At 51.8% G+C, this 17096-nt stretch overlaps 1 protein-coding gene across 1 annotated transcript; it reads right to left on the reverse strand.

Moving 5' to 3' along the window:
• Window positions 1-2392: 2392 nt before the first annotated feature.
• ENDOU (endonuclease, poly(U) specific) lies at window positions 2393-16683 on the reverse strand. The gene is made up of 9 exons (XM_067696307.1): window positions 16548-16683; window positions 9563-9634; window positions 8897-9031; window positions 8247-8418; window positions 7665-7864; window positions 4907-5020; window positions 4165-4271; window positions 3293-3435; window positions 2393-2663 (listed from the first exon to the last, which is right to left on the reverse strand). The coding sequence occupies exons 1-9, from the start codon at window positions 16600-16602 to the stop codon at window positions 2543-2545; spliced, it is 1119 nt and encodes a 372-aa protein (XP_067552408.1). The 5' UTR covers window positions 16603-16683; the 3' UTR covers window positions 2393-2542.
• Between the last annotated feature and the right edge of the window lie 413 nt (window positions 16684-17096).

The raw sequence follows: 17096 nt of genomic DNA on the forward strand, positions 1-17096 counted from the left end.
AAAAAAGATAGCAAAGATCAGTGGTAAAAACTCCCCGTTCTGTTTCAGTAGTAAAGATTAACCTGGGGGCTTCCCTGGTGGCGAAGTGGTTGAGAGTCCGCCTGCCGATGCAGGGGACACGGGTTCGTGCCCCGGTCTGGGAAGATCCCACGTGCCGCGGAGCGGCTGGGCCCGTGAGCCATGGCCACTGAGCCTGCGCGTCCGGAGCCTGTGCTCCGCAAAGGGAGAGGCCACAACAGTGAGAGGCCCGCGTAACGCACACACAAAAAAGAAAGATTAGCCTGAAGAGCTCAACCACCACATCAGCTGGAAACTGAGGGGTGATGTTGTTGACCTTTTCTGACCCTCAACTAAAGCTTGGACTCTGTCAGACAGCCCAAGCCCCTCCATGAACATGCAGGGGCCCTTAGCTTAACACTTCCCCAGTTTTGCTGTTTGGGGTGACACTGCTTTGGGAAAGATCCCCAGTGTTCTCCTTACTGTGGCTGCAAGTGAGAAATCCTTCTTCCTCCCTATCTTTGGCCTGGTTGTCTTTTGGCTCGACACCCAACAAAAGGGGAGCCCCGTTTTGGGGTAACAGTTTTTTCTTGATAGCCAGACATAATGTACCAGTAAAAGAAAGTGCTGTAAATAGGCCTTTAGTAATGTGGTGGTGAGGTGTGAGGGGAGGGAAGGCATTCTGTAGTCCTCTGTAGGTCTGTCCTTCAGTCAGCCTATGCCTCTGTACTGTGAATTTCCCAAGTGCTTCTCCCCGCTTGTGCGGAGAGGATGGATGGAAGGGGGCTGGAGTTGGGTAATTTCTCTTCTCCCACTTGGAAGGCTAGAGTTGGGTCTCTCCCTACCTGTCAGTTAGGCTCTGACAATACCCCAGCAGCTTAGGCTCTGGTGAACTAGCTTCCCCTCAGGGCAGACTTTGTTAAGAAGGACAGAATGCTCTGGAGTATTTCAAAATGGTTTCTTTTCTCACACCGGTGCGGGAAGGCTGAGGGGATTTTTCTCACACGTTTATGATGGGAGCTCCTGGAGGTACATTTCACAGCATTGTGCAGGCGCCCTGTGACTGGGTCCCCTGGAGTTTTTAACGCTCAGAGCCAACTGCACTGAACCTCCAGCAGTTATCGATTACAGTTCAGGTTTTTGAACCACAGCCCTGGTTTCTGTGTCTTCCTACATTCACCTGTCTTTCCAGTCCGAGGGCAACAGTTTGCCTGTGTTCTCCCCTGTCTTACAGATCCAAGAAGAATCGTTGGTTTTTCACTCTGTTCAGTTTTTACTTGTTGTTAGGATGGAATGGTGACTTCCAGGCTCAATTATATGTGGAACCAGAAGCGGGAAGGGCTCTCCTTCCGCCCTTCACATTACAAGTCCACCAGGTGAATTCTCCACCGGTCTTAGCTAGAGAGACTTAGGTGAGTCAGGAACTTTACCAAGATACCACATCCTCCAGGTCATCCCAAAGAGTCACTAAAGCCAGAAGCATCACTCCCAGCCCTGCTCCACAGAAAAGGCTGGGAGACAGACAGTTGAGGGGGACCATATGCAAAGAAGAGACACATTTCAAGTTTTCTGAAATGACTTGAGACTCAGGACTCTACAGCATAGTTCAAGCCTTGCCCTGTGGGACAGCATCTGGTTCCCAATGTGATTAGGGGAGAAATGCATAACTGAGTGAAACAGGGAGCCCCAGTCTCCCTGTCTTCCATTCTAAGAGCTTATGCAAATTATGGCTGCTGAGTTAGACTTAAAATAATTACGTTAGTGACACCAAGCTCTAGGTTCCTTTCTTCTTCTGATGCAAAATCTTCCGCCTAGGAGGGGAACTCTTTTACAAACTATTTGGAATCAAAATACAGCTCTGTAACTGCACAAAATACCCACAGTTAGGAAGCTTCTTGTTGCAGTTACCTAGCTGACTACAAAAAAATCGGGCCTGGAGGAGTCCACTGCCGCTCCAGCCTACTCGCTGCATCAGCCGTTACCCTCTCGCGGACCCTGTTCTGAGAGGATCTCACCCTAGAAAAGACCAAATACCCACCCTTGATCTCCATAGCCTGTTTTATTTGAGGCCCCAGTATGGGGGTGATTACAGTTTGCAGAGCTGTGTACCATAACAGCCATTAGAGTAACCTTGAATTTCTCTCAGCCATTCTTCCTAAGAACAATTGAAAACATCTTCACAGTAAGAATGTCATCAGGTTTGCCTTCTCACCAACCCCCAAAAGAGGAAATGGGGCAAACCCCTTCCCTTTGCATTAAAAGGAAACATGAGGCCTGGAGACCTCAAGGACTTATTCAGGGTTCCACCTCCCAGCAGGGCAAAGAGCTATTGAGGGTCCCCACCTTCTGTTTCCAAAATGCTGGAGGACAAAGATGTGACTGTTTCTCTAATTTGTATCATTTTCTCTCTTTCTCATATGGGCATTTCTGGATTGGGGAGTCCCTCCCAGTCTCCTCCATTCCCTCCCCCTCCAGCGCAGAGCAAATAGCATCTCAGTCCGACAAGAGCTCTCACTGCCCTCACGCCCCTTTCTAGCTCGAAGCTCTATTGGGTAGGAGACACCACGTAGGCTGTGGCGATGTACTTCTTGCCATTTCCGTAGGTTGACTTGTCCCAGGTATAGGTCTGGATGGCCAAGGGATGTCCACCCAGGCTTAACTGGCACCTGTGGGGAAAGATCAGCAAATCATAGGGACCTGCTTCACTCCACCTCCGTCCCCAAGCTGGAAGGATGAAGTTCAGCCCGCGCGGAAGGGCTCCACCCTGTCTTAGCCTCTAAGGGAGCTGCCACAGCTCGCTTCAGCGTCTGCCTCTGGCTCCCCACGTGCAGAGGGCCCTCTTAAACTCTGTCTTCTTTTCTGTCTTCTTAGAGAATACTGCTTCTCATCTGTCCTACAGGAATATTCTCAAATCCAACTCTAGAGCTGCGACCTCCAGAAATGAAATGTCCGCTTAGGGTTTCAGAAGTGGTTGGGCCCAGAGTCCTCAAATGTTAGAGAAGATGAGGGCCAGTGGTTTCTAACTGTACTCTCTGGGGCTCCAGCGTTCCCCCAAACAGCCTCAGGGGCCAAACAGAGAGGCTTGCAGCCCCAGAGCAACTCCATTTCTAACTGTTTTGTATATTAAGCTCCTGCATACGATTGCACTTGGAGGAGGGAGGGGATGTGGTTCTGCTGCTGGGGTGAAGGTTGGCAGCTACACGACTGATCTGATCAACTGCTTCACGTTCCAAGACAGAAAACCGAGGCCCAGAACAGTGATTTGTCCAAGCCCTCCTGAGCCACCAGGACTTACACTTTGCCTGGCCTGGCGATGAAGCACAGGGAGTAAAGGGCAAACTCAAACTCGGGGCTGCTGCCGATGAAAGCTGAACCCATTTCCTTGTAGTAGCCGTCCCAGCTGAACTGCAAGGCCAGCACCCTGGGGTAAGAATCCCCCTGCGAAGAGAAGGGCGGTAAAGGGGGTCTGCTGAGTGCCACAGTGCGGAGTCGCACGGAGGGTTGGCTAGGATTTGTCGAGGGCCCGTGGGGGGTCTGTGTGAGCTCCCTGGGGAGACTGGATTCTTTAAATCGACAGACGATGCAGTCTTCCCTGCTAGGGTATCTGAGTCCTGCGCACACCCTCTCTCTGGAGCCGCCAGCTCGCATCTCCCAGAAAGGCCACAGTCAGCATCCATGTGCCCGATGCCAGGGGAGCAGGGACATAACCGTTTCCTGTGGCCCTCACATGCGGAAGAGAAGGACAGCTTATTGCCCCCAAATTATTTCCAGGCTCAGGGCAGCAAAGGGTTCTTTTTTTTTATAAAAATATAAGAAGTTTAACTCAGACTAGCCAGACTGAAACTTCAGCTGACACCACATTCTAAGGAAATTCAGGTCTTTGGTTTTCCCCTCTAAGGATTCTCCCCTGCCCACACTCTCCCATCCAGAGAGGACGCCCTCTGCCCCCTGCCCCCTGCAGCTCGGGAGCCTTCACTGTTTGGAAGCGTCCTGGCTGGCTAAACCCTCTTTCCAGCAAATGGGGAAGTCCTATTCACGATCCCCGTTAGACTGCCAAGAGGGTCAGGGTGGGAGACAAGTCTGCCTGTTTGGAATTCAGAACGAGGACAGGATGTCTGGGTACTGACGGCGCTTTTCCAGCCCACGGGGTCAGCACTCAGTACTCACGGGCCCATCACAGATGTGACTGTAATAGTCAACCAGGCCCTCCTTCTCCTGCATGTAGAAGTGGATCCAGTTATGGAAGCCAGAGACCTTGCCTTTTTTGACTTCACCTGTAATAAACAGATCAAGGTGGGTGATCTGGGCCTCCCCTCCGACCTCTTTCCCCACTCCCGTGCCAAGGCTGTACCCCTTCTCCAGTCTCTTATTCCTAGAATGTCCACCCCAACTTCCCAGAGTCCCTCACGCCCCTAACTCTCACCTCAGAAAGCTACACACACACACACACACAACTCCCATTTCAGCTGAAGCCCTTGGGAGAGTTCCTTCTCCCCACTGACCCTGGGCCATTCTGAGATACTCCTCTAGCCATTTCCCTAGGAGCAAGCCAGACTTGGTGGGAGCCTTACGCTGGGGCAATGGGGCCTCCTTAGGAAACTGCTGACCAAGTCCTGGAAGCAGAGGACCATTGAGAGGTAGACAGCCAGGGCCTCAAACACGTCTCTCTTCTTACGTGTGCACCTTGGGAGCCCCGGTGTCTGGGCTTCTTTCTCCCTCTGATACTCCAGAAGAAACTGGCCCTCAAACATGGCCCCTCAGTCCCCTCCCTCTTGGCCAGGGAGCAGACGTGCCCTGCCCTGCGAGCTGGCTCGACTACTGATTCATCGGTGCTGATGCTGCCCTGTGCCTGAGGGAAGCATCTCTCTTCATCCCTCCAACTCTTTCTTCCCAAGCAGAGTAATCCCACCTAAGAAGACATGTTCAAAGCCGCCTGAGTCCCCGTCTTCTTTGCCTCTTGAATACAGCCCAAACCACATGTTTTTCAAGTCGTTGACGAACTCCTGTTCTGTGCTGTAGCGGTCTGGGGAGAGGAACACAGAGGACTGAGGAGAGGGGAAGGCAGGGCCAGATCCTGGAAAGCAAGGAAGGGCCACCTGCTCCAGCGTGACAAGAGACAGGTGGGTTCCGCCAACATAGTCAGTTGTTCGCTCAGCAGTTATCTATGCCATAGATTCTATGGGGCGCCTGTTCTGTGCCAGGCCCAGGTCTAAAGTCTGAGGATTCATCAGGGAATCACAAGGACAAGATTCCTGTCTTTATAGTTTATATTCCGGTAGAGGAGACAGATAATAAACAAACAATAAACGGTATGATTTCACATAAGTGCTATGAAGAAAATAAAGCAGATTGTCCCATGATGCCTGGAGGTGGGGTTCGGGTGGGAGCTTTTCTAGAAAGGCCTCTCTGAGAAGGTAGCACTGATCAGAGACCTGAAGGGTAAGGAGTCAGCCATGCAAAGACCTGGGGGAAAGAGCCTTCCACGTAGAAGGAGCAGCAAGTGCAAAGGCTCCAGGACACCCCGGTGTTTAGAGAGCTGAGGGCCCATGTAGCTGGAGCACAGCCAGCAGGAAGGGAGAGTGGTAGGAGAGGAGGTCTGAGAGGCAGGCAGCTGCCAGCCCATGCAAAGAAGGTTGGAGCTCAGTCAAACCTTAACAATAAGAAAAATAGTTTCGATTTACTGAGTTTGTTCTGTGTACCTGGCACTGTTTGAGTGCTTTCAATCCTCACATAGATTCTTCATGTCAGGTTGTTACCAGGCGTTCCTGGTGGAGGAAATGGAGGTGGGGAGTGGGGAGGTAAAGAGAAGAATCAAATATAACCCCTGGGCTTTGGGCCTGAGCAACTGGATGAAGTATGGGGTCATTTATGAGATGGGGAAGATGAGGAAGGAGCAGGTCTGGAGGAAGAGGCAGGAACCGTGAGTTCTCTTTACCCTAAGTTCTGAGTAGATGCCAGTTAGACAGGCAGGGAAATGTCAGGGCTGGAGATCTGAATTAGAGAGCTAGCAACTATCGACGGTTCACTGCCCAGAATTGTGTGTAGAGGACGCTAAAGAGATACCAGGCATATTCCCTCCTTTCAAGGACTTAAAACACGGTTGGGTGGTCCAGTGGTTAAGAATCCGCCTTCCAGTGCAGGGGATGGGGTTTCGATCCCCGGTCAGGGAACTAAGATCCCACATGCCGAGGGGCAGCTACTGAGCCTGCGTGCCACAACTAGAGAGCCCACGCACCGCAACTACTGAGCCCACACGCCACAACTAGAGAGAAGCCCGCGCACCTCAACGAAGAGAAAGCGTGCCGCAACTAAGACCCCACGCAGCCAAAAATAAAAATAAAATACAATAAACAGTTTTTTAAAACCACGCAGTTGGAAAACAAGACTAAGAACACACGATATAATAGAGAACGCCTTCGCAATCTGAATGGCTACAGCTTACCGGGTGCCAGGCTTTCCACTGAGTGTTTTACATGCATGAATCCCCCAAGACCGCATTGCACAGACAAGGCTCAGTTGGGGTCTGAGGGTCAAACGGCCCAGGATCCCTTGCGTCATTAGCAAGTGAAACCAAGTCTCTCTGGCCCAAGGCTATTTTAGGACACACTCCAAACCCTTGACCTCTGAAGAGACTCCGAAAGCCAGCTGTGAGCTGCAGCAAGTGCAGCTTCATAAATGAGGTGGAATGTGAGCTAGAACTTTAAGGATAAGTGGGATTTGGACAGGGAGAGAGGCGCAGACCGGGTGGGTAGTGGAACAGCCTGGACTAGGGCTCAGTCTCGACTTCCAAGATCCTCTCCTGTGTTTACTACAAGGAGAACACCAGGGGGCAGTGCAGGATCGCGCCCTCTTCACAGGGCTTGCTTGTGTGTCACCGGCTTTACCTAAAAACAGTGTTACTAACTCTTAACGGGGCTACCGGAGGATGGAATGCAACGGCTCCGAGCAGAGGCGATCCCACGGCCAGCAAGGGATGACCAGGACGGAGCCACCCCCAGGCAAGGCCCAGCTGCCCGGAGTTCAGGAAAGGAATCTGGAGGACACCAACAAACACACCGCATGCCAAGAAGTCCTGCGGCCCAAACCTTTTTTGGTCTGATTCACATGTATCTGTATCTGGAGTCTCTCCAACCAGAACCCTTCCCAGTATCGCGTCCCCCTCTGAACCTTTGTTGATTTTCTGTTGCTGTGTCCCCAGCAAAAATGTGGAATGGGCCGGCCTCCTTCCTGGACTTAGTGCCCGATGAGGGAGCGGGGGCAGGGACCCTACGTGCCTGCAAAGCGGTGCTGAGTCCGGGATCAACTCAGGTGGCAGAGGAGTGCCCTGGGGGCTGAGCGGGAGCTGGGTGACTCACGGCCTGCGGAGAACCCTGAGACCGAAGCAGCAAGTGGGGGGCAAACCAGGCTGCTAAGATTAGGTCAAAAGATGGGCTGACTTCGAAGCCGGACAGAGGATTTTTCAGCTCCTGCTTGGGTCTGTGGTCTCTTCTAGGCCCCTCTCTGTCCCCTCCCAGAGGTCCACTGGCCTCCACCTAGTCCCCACCTGCTCTCTTAACCTGCCCGCCGTGGAGCCCCCAGGGGTGCCTGGCCCGCTGTGGGCACACCGCATCCTCAGCAGGGCCTCCCTCTCTCTCGGGTCCTGGGGGAGGCCTCACGGCGTCACTCACTCTGCTGGTGGAGGAAGCCGTAGAGTTCCTTCATGACGGCCGTCTTCATAACCTCGCTGAGGAAGGTGTCCTGCTCAGCCAGCTGCTGGGCTGTGAAGTGCTCCCCGCGGCCCACGGCCCGCTGGTAGTTGTCGAGGAGGTTGATGAAGGCGGCGTAGGTCGGCTTGGAGAAGAGCTTCTCATTGACATACGTGAAGAGCCTGGGGCAGGTAGAGGGAGGCCCAGTGAGAGGCCTGCACGCAGAGCAGAAACCCCTCCAGAACTTCCAGGTGCAGGGGCGGGCATGAGAGGGTTGGGTTCAGAGGCAGAGTGGGGACTTCACATACTCTTGGGGACAACGCATGAGGTCCCTCTTTTCTTCCACTTCATCTCTTGGAAGGTCAGTTCTATTCTCAGCCCAGCCAGTCCCAGAAACCCTCCCAAATGGATCCCCACAGGTCCTCAGATGGCTTTATCTGTCTCTGGAGACCTATTTTTTCCCTCTCCCTTTGGTCCTGCCTGCCTTGAGGAGAAAAGAGCTGAGGCACCAAAGCGAGCAAAGCTGGGGGAGAGACTGCAGGAAGAGGCCTGAAGGGAACTCACGGCTCTGGGCAGCGGTCTACTTGGTCTCTGGCCTCCGAGGGCGAGATGCACTTTTGGCGATTGAGAACAATGTCTTCCTCCTGGGCTTTGTTGGTATCTGCCCTATAGATCTTCTCAGAGATGCTCTGCGTTTCCCCCTTCGTTATGGCATCGCTGGTGTGGGAGAAACCCTCTGGGAGGAATTGGGGGAGGGGTGTTTCAGAGCCCGAGGGAGGCCAGGGGGCAAGCAGCTGTCTGTGTGCATCCCCTCCTGGGCACCTTCCAGAAGCCCGCAGCGGGGGAGAGGGGCTGCAATAAGGCGCCCTAGTGATTGTAGGGCAGGGGCCTAGCGGCCTAAAGGATCCTTAAGTTCAGCACATGGCCTTGCCCACAGAATGTCCATGAAATAGCCACACTGCCCCCTGCCCCTAGGAAATTTCTCGTACTTTGGCACGCATCAGAATTGCCTGGAGGGCTTGTGAAAACAGAGTAGTGGGCCCCTCCTCCAGAGTTTCTGATTCAATGGGTCCGGGGTGAGCCCTAGAGTTTCCATTTCTAATAAATTCCCAGATGATGCTCATGGTACTGGTCCAGGGACCACACCCGGAGAGCTATTGCTCTAGAGAGTTCCTCTGCCTCTGGGGCTATGCTAAAGGGAGCAGGAGACTGACCACGGCCACACAGGCTCTCGAAATCCTCGCAGCAGTTTCCAAACTTTGGGCAGCGGGCGTTGCAGTGGCATAGGTGGTGCTTGTCGAAGGCTTCCAGGCAGCGGCCCCGGCAGGAGTTGGGTGCCGAGTACAAGTCTGAGAGGACAGAGGGGAGGTGTGTCCTGGGCTGACCTCTAGGGGTCGCTCCCCGCAGCAGCCAGGCCGTGCCCACTGCATGAACCCCACCCCACCCCGTGCCCCGCCCCCCAGCCTTGCTTTCCTGATGCTTCCTATTAAAGAACTCCAGGGAAGGAAAACAAACAAGCCTAATTGGTGCACACCCTTCACAGTCAGGAAGTCCTTTCTGGTGCCGAACTCTACTTTCTGGCCTGTTGTTTTTATAATCTTCCCTCTCTAAAAATAAAATCTCTTCCCCTTCCCTGTCCCTCTCAGCAGGCCTCGGACTCTTTCCTGCCTACCCCCCAGGTCACTGAGGCCCTGGGGCTTCCTCCCTCCCAGACCCCAGGAGTCCAGCGAGCTGCTCTCACCACCTCTAGGTGCTGGATTAGGGGTCCCTTCTGGCTTTGGCCTGGGCCTGTGGCCACTCACGTGGCTGCCCCCTCCTCCTCATCCTCTCACGTCCCTCATCTTTATCCCGAAGGCCCCCCTCTGGGGAGGCAGACTCACCACTAGCCGGGGCCCCCTCCATCTCTTCTTCCAGCTCCAGGAATGGCTCAGGCTCGTTGAGGTCCTCATCAGCTGTAGGTCAGAGAAGTAAAGTCACCAAACCTCCCCAAGGGGCCCCTCCTCTTTATCACTGATTCTCAGTCCTCCTGGCTTCGGGGACAAGCATGTGCACTGGAAGAAAATACAAAACAGGGGCGAGGGTACGTTGAGCAAGTACCAGGTGAAGGAGGAGAAAATCTGAAAGTGTAAGACAGGGAGATTGAAAACTGTTCACAGAAGTGAAACAACATCCCCAGGCGACAACCCTCCTCGCCATTCACCCTTCTGGTACCCAGTGTGCTCATCTGTAGAAAGGGGAGGTGGTGGGCAGGAGGTGGTCTCTTCTGGGCTGAAAACTCTGAGGTTGGGATGACTTTTATTTAATGTAAATTGATAGGTGGATAGGCTTGAACTCTCCAAATGACAAGACCCTCACTTAGGAACATCGCTTACCTGTAATAACTCCCAGAGTCAAGGGTGAACTCCTCCCAGGCCTCATGGAATAAGAACTGTTTCCTGAGATACCAGATTCCCTTCTTTCTTCGCAATTACACTTGGCAATGGCCAAAAAGGCTGCATTTGGGAATCTTTAGGCGCATTCAGAAAAGCACATTCCTATTGCTGGCCCATTCCCTTGCCTGCAAGCTGAGTAACTGCAACCTTGGCTCTGGGCAGAGAAGGGTGGAGCGGGGCTGGGGAGGAAGACGAGGGAATGAATGTTGCTGGGGACTCTGAGCTCCTCTCTCATCACGGAGGGGAATAAATTCTACCCCTACACCACTCCCCCCAAAACCCAACACTATTACAAAGTGCTTCAGAATCTGTCAGCGCGGTCACCAGATAGTATCTTGTTCTTACCATCAGAACCGTGGGGCAGGTTATTCATTCAGTCAACAAACATCTCCTGATCACTTGCTTTCTGCCAGGCTGTGTTTTAAGTGCTGACAGTCCACAGGGTTCTTAACTCAGCCACCGTTTATGCTAAATAGACCTTTGTGAGCTGATCTAGAGCCTCAATCGCCATTGATGATATTTTTTCTGTGGGAAAAGGATTCTGAATTGCACATCAGAGACGGTGATGAAACGGCTGCTAGGCTGAGTATCGTCTCTATCTTGAAATGCCAGCCTGATTGTCCGAGGTGCACAGGCCTCCCTGTGTCTGCTACATGGGGCACAGGGCAGCAGAAAGGGGTCGGCTTGTAGAAAACAAACTTATGGTTACCGAGGGGGAAGGGGAGAAGGGATAAATTGGGAGATTGGGATTGACATATACAACTACTATATATAAAATAGATAACTAATAAGAGCCTACTGTATAGCACAGGGAACTCTACTCAGTACTCTGTAATGACCTATAGGGGAATAGAATCTAAAAAAGAGCGGATGTATGTATATGTATAACTGATTCACTTTACTGCACAGCAGAAACCAACACAACATTGTAAATCAACTATACTCCAATAAAAATTAATTTTTTAAAAAAAGAAGGGGGGTTGGCTCTGATTCTGGCACTGAGCTCTGGGCCTGGGTTTCCCTGCCTGGGCCTGATGAGCAGAGCTGCTAGTATGTGTGGTGTTTTTTGTGTAAATTGATTTAGCATTCTTTTGGGTGGAAGTAACTCTGAGGGCACATTGCTGGGCCAGCAGAAACCACTCTTGGGCAAATTAGGAAAAGGTATGCCTTTCTCAGCAGACACAGCTCTTCACCAAGACACATGGCTTAGCGAGAAGGATACAAATTCAACTTTGGTCCAACTCACCTTCTCAACCAGGGGCCCTTGTGCAGTGCGCAACCTGCACAACAATATGCAGTGGTCTTGCTGGCCATTACCTACCATGGGACACACGGTTTGACACACGGTTAGCAAGGCTTCATGTCACAAAGCAGAAGACCATTTATCTGGGAGTCTAAAATATTGGAAGCATCCAAACAAGGGAATTATTCAAAGCGAGTTTTTCAAATTTTAAACTGTGTAGTTGGAGTAGCAGAAGAACAACTGGCTTTTGAGGGCGATGCATGTCCCATTTAACCTCTGGCCTGGGAATGACAGGTCAGAGATGTGCAACCACTCAGTCCACTCGCGATAGGAAGAGTGGTATGAATTGTCAGTTACGGATGCCATGCGGTCTTCCTGGTGGCATGCAAGTTGGGGAAGTTCACTACCACTTTTTTACTTTTGAAAATGACAATTGGTAATGTAATGCATGCTAAAATGATATTTTCATTCTTTTGCTTTTTGGGGGAATTACTTAAATTTTCCAGATATTATTAATCCTGGTAGTTCAGACAGATATTCCAGGTAAACGACATCTACTTTATTTTAAGTTGGGGTTTTATGTTGGAGACATCCTAGAATACCCAGGACAAGTGGTGGCCATTACAGCGAGATGCGCATGACTCCATTTGGCCTACGGGCAGTAAAGGTCACAAACTTAGCTCTATGGGGATCCTACTCTCCTCATCAAGGCACCCTCTGCAGAAGGGTTCACAGAGAGGGGCAGGAGCCCCACCTGGCAGGGAAGGTCATTGCTAGCTGCCGGGGAGAGGTACGTGCACAGCCTCCCATACACAGCATAAGCCTCGTCCCCGCCACCCACCACCTGCCACCCACTGACTAATAATAGAGACCAGGATCACAGAGTCAGGTGCCAATCGGGGCTAGACCTGTGACACAAAGGAGTCAAGAAGCAGGAAGGCAGTAGAAAGAGGTGGGGACGGTGACAAACTTGGGAACGATGCCCTGCCTGAAACTGGCAGCCACGAGCAGCTCCAGCCAATTGTTGCCATGTTGAGATGCAGGCTCAGTGTCGCCAGAGCCTCCAGTTTTTCAAAAGAAGGCTTCATTTCTATGTGAACTTTTCCAACTTTAAAAAATTCAGACAGACAGAAGAAAGAGGTCTGTGGGCTGGGCATGGCCCAGAGGCCACCGTTCACCTGTCACATAGAGGCTGGTGAGTCACCTTCGCCCCAGTGATCCCACCTGCCTTCTCCCCTCTGACCTCTGTCTCTCATCCTGTGTCCCTTTGATGTCTTCTGCTTCTCTGTTCTTCCCTCCCCTTCGTTTGGTCTCCTCTGCACCCTCTTCCCCCCCCGTGTCACGTCTTTCTGTCTCTTCTAGTTTGGGTTAGTTTAGCTCAGGGTGGGGAATGAGGTGGGTTTGGGTGAGAATTGGACTTTGGAATAAGTTCTGTTATGTAACCACAGACCACATCCCTTACTCCAGCCAAATGGCTTGCAGAAGCCAGCTTTTGGTCACAAGGGGCATAAGACAAGAAATTTTGAAAGACATGGTACAAACCCACCAGCACTCCTAAAATAACAAGCCCGCCACAGCAAAGACAGTGGAGGGGGTAGCTGGCTGGGCGCTCTTTCCTTTCACTCTGGGCTTTAAGGGTGATAACAGAGCCTTTGTTTCCATTTGAGGTTCCTGAGGTTTGGATTTAGTGGGTACTGGGTTTAGGGTCAGGCTGTGGGTTACGGAGAATGTCAAGATCAGAGTCAGAGTCACAGTTAACACTGGAATTTGTATGAATGAAGAAACTGAAACCTAACTGGGGCCCGGATTGGGGTGGGTTAGGTTTAGATTAAGAGCTAAAGTTAGGATTTGGGCTTGAGTTAATTATTGGTAAAATAACAATTTTGTGTTGCTGTTCGGGTAAGGAAAGGGAATAGGTTGAAAACTGCAGGGTTGAGGAATGTGTCAAGACTAGGAGAGGAGAAATAATCCCAATTTTGCCTTAGCTTAGATTTGGGGTTTGGTCCTGGTTGTGATTCCACACAGGTGTAGCATCGAAATTTAGCCTGGATTGGGGTGGAGGTGGAGAAGAGAGATATGGGTTTAGTCACTGGTTTGCATTCTGGGATTAGGGTTTATACTGTGCTAATGAGGGTGGCACAGCAGAGAGACAAAGAACCCGGACTCTGGCACCAAACTGCTCGAGGCCAGGATTCTGGTTCTTCTGCTTTCTAGCTATGTGATCTTGGGCAAGTCATTTGACCTTCTTTGCCTCAGTTTCCTTCTCTGTAAAAGTGTGATAATAATGGAGCCCATCTCATAGTCTATTCATAAGAATTAAATGAGTTCATTTTTGTAAAGCACTTAGGACACCGCATGACACACAGTAGCGCCACTTAGATGTTAGATAAATAAACAGTCAGTATTTCATGCCCATCGTCCAGGTGGCAAGTGTCCAGACTGGCTGGAGCAGTCTTCCCTGTCTACCTACTCAATCTAGCTGACTCCCTCCCTGGGTTTCAACTGGGCCATCGCTCGGGCTGGGGTGTCAGCATGTTGATGTTGCTGACAGTTTCTAGCTGACATCTCCACTATGGGTCTGTGTTCTTTACATCAAAGAGGCGTCAAGATGAACCCAGGTCCTGAGGCAACTTCACACTGTGTAAAGGGCTTCCAGTGTGGCCAGAAAGGCAGAGCCAGTGGATTGTCCCTAAAAGAGACCAGGCCCAAGGCCACTTGTCCCTCCAAGCCTAGGGGAACTCCCCCTGAATCTTAAATGATGCTCCCTTGGTGGAACCCAAATGCAAAGACCTTAAGGTGAAGTTTTCAGCCCAGTAGGAAGGCTGTGTCAGCTGCCTGCTCAGTCAGCCTGGCAGTACACCCAGAATCCAAAGGGAGAGAATTCAGACAAATCAGGGCAACGCTCTTAATGGGCCAGATCAGCAGAGTCCAAGGAAGGAATTCACCCCATTCCAGCAGCTGGCACCAGTCGAGAAGGGCTGCAAGTCAATAGTCAGCTCTGTAGAGCTCAAGAGGGCGCCGCCCCACTGGCCCTGGCTGAGTGGACTTTTTCATCTCTGTTCAAGAACTTTGTCCCCAGTAGGAATCCCAGGCCAGGGATCCTTCACACTTCCCTGTACACCTCACCTTCAAGAGGACCTTGGGACTTGAGGGGGGAGGTTAGGACTGGGAGGGACTTCTCCTCATACGTACCTCCCCGGGCTGCTCTGGGGACACTCAGGTGAGTGTCAGAGTGTCACCCTGACTACTCACTCCAGCGATCCCACCCAGTACCTCCCGTTCATACAAACCCTCTGTGTGCGCCTCCCTCACTAGCCAGGCGCCTGAATCGCCGCTCCAGTAATCCTCTGCCCCATCTCTCTGACTCTCTTTCTGCCTTACTCCATCTTGGCCTTTCTTCTCCTGGACAGAGGTACCCTCTTCAGTCCCCGGGAAGAGCTTGTCACCAGCCCCCATCCCTACACGAAATGCTAAATTTCTCCGTACACTCCAACACTTCAGTATGCCTCAACACCCAGTCCCTAACCACACTGCCCGCCAAGAAACTTGGTCCCAAACCTGGGTGTCCCTATATGCCAGCCCTCAGCCCCTCTGATGGTTGGGGACTCCTACATCTGTGCTTCTCTGGGGGTCTCAGAGGCTGTTTCCGTGGACACCTAGCCAACCAAGTAGATTCACTTCCAGGACCAGATTCCTGCTTCAATTCACTTGAAACAACCAGGGACCTAAGACTGGCTCCCGTGCTCTTGCATCTAAGTTCTGAGATGTTGGCATAGGACAGACAAGAACCGAGCCTCTTCCTCCCACTTCAGGAAAGAAGGAGGCATCACCCACTGGACCCTCTCTTCCCCATCAGTCCCATAGCAGGATCAGACCACCAGCCCCAGGGGCAAGGGCGCCATCTGCCCTTCCGAAGCCACCTTGGCCTCTGCCCTCAGGGATGTCCCCCAAGGATCAAATGTCTCCAGTTGCTCTCCTCTCCTGAGACTGGAATGCCTCAACCCCACACCACTCCTTCACAGTAAGCTAGAGGCTCTCGCACCCTCCCTCACTCCCTACCGAGAGCTCTGCACCACCCCGGGCCCAGCTCTCTGCCATGTGTGCTGGAGAGGGGGTACACGATCCCATCCAGCGTGGGAGGCCTGGGAATGGCTTTCCCCTCCAAACGTTTTCCACTTAGGAATCCTGTTAGGGGTCTCCTTATCCACAACCTGACTGGAAATGATTCCAAGAGTAAATTTTATGTTTATATAAATTATTTTATATAAATAAATACTTGTTATATTACTAGAATTAATATGTTCTAAATATACTTATAAATATTATAAATGATTTTATATGTATTTATCTTTATAATCATAACCAAAGACCCAGTTTATTGAGATCTCACTCCATGTAGGGGGCTTCTTGTATATTATCTTATTTCACCCTTACGACAGTCCTAGGTAGGAAAAACCTGAGTGGGATTCTTTCTCCTTGGGCTGAGGATTCCCCCCACATCCCTCAGCCCAGCCCCCTCCCTTGGCACTCTCCCTACTCACCCAGTAACCACTAATTAACACATCAGCGTCCGCATCTGCAGCTGCTGAACAGGAACATGTTCCCATCCTTAGCCACGGGTCCTGTCCCTGCATCGCTAGTACCTGGGGGCCAGGACCCTTCTCTGCTTTAGGTCCTCTAACACGGGACAAGACTGATTCCTCTGACCACATGACCTGCCTCCTGGTCAGGGGCTCTTCCAGTTTCCCCGGAGCCTGCCCTCCTCCTAAGCCTTTACCCAGGGAAAGGTCCCACGCAGACAGCTCACCTACCCCCAGGTAGCAGAGGAAGTGACCAAGGGCGACCAGGCCACTCAAAGCCAGTCGGCCACAGCCCAGCTTTATGCTATACAGTGGCCCCAGAAAACAAAACCTTGGTGAGATCAAAAGTCAGACTGGACTAAGGGATGCTTGGGGCTCATCTTCCAAGTCGTCGAGAAGGGGCTTCCATGACATCGGTCCATCAGCTCTGCAGCTCCCTTCATACAACCCAATCCACTCCAGAGGCAACTCCTGCCTCAGACCAGGCTTGGTCTAAGGTGTCCATGGCTTTAGGACAGAGCTGGCTCCCTCTCTTCTCACTACCCTCACATTCTCCCAAGTCCCCCAACTCTCGGCAGGACTCCTGCCATCCCCACCAGTAGTGACTTACCAGCCCAGGCCAGGCCGCAGAGCACGGCCACTATCAGGGGAACACAGGCCTTCATGGTGTCCGGTTGGAGGCCAAAAGGCGATTGGCCGTTGGACTTTCACTAGAGTCAACGTGAATATCACAGCTCCCAAATGAGCCTTGCTGCCCAGGCTGATCCTTTTAAAGACATCAAAACCTGTGGATCTGGTGCCTCCAGGTCCTTCCAGGTGGAAGGAGGTGGAGAGTAGGTTAGCCCAACAGCCGTTTGAAGCCAGAGGCAAGGGAACTAAGCAGGCAGGCAATGCCAGATGTTTAGAACAAGGAATGCTAGCTGTTTGTAGCTAGAAAATAGGTCATGCGAGCAGGCACAGCAACTTGGGTCTAGTGCCGGGGGGAGCACTCATGAGCTCATCTTTGGGTGATGCCTTTCAAACATCCACCCACCTGCAAGCCAGGGTCTTGACCCTCCAAGGGCCTCAACTGGCTCCATATTTGAATTCCAGGTGCTCAGCATGAGGAACATAGTAAGAGGGTCATTATGTGTTAGGCAAATAGGAAGTGCTTCAACAA

Source organism: Pseudorca crassidens, chromosome 11, assembly GCF_039906515.1.
Source record: "Pseudorca crassidens isolate mPseCra1 chromosome 11, mPseCra1.hap1, whole genome shotgun sequence".
Classification (NCBI taxonomy): domain Eukaryota; kingdom Metazoa; phylum Chordata; class Mammalia; order Artiodactyla; family Delphinidae; genus Pseudorca; species Pseudorca crassidens.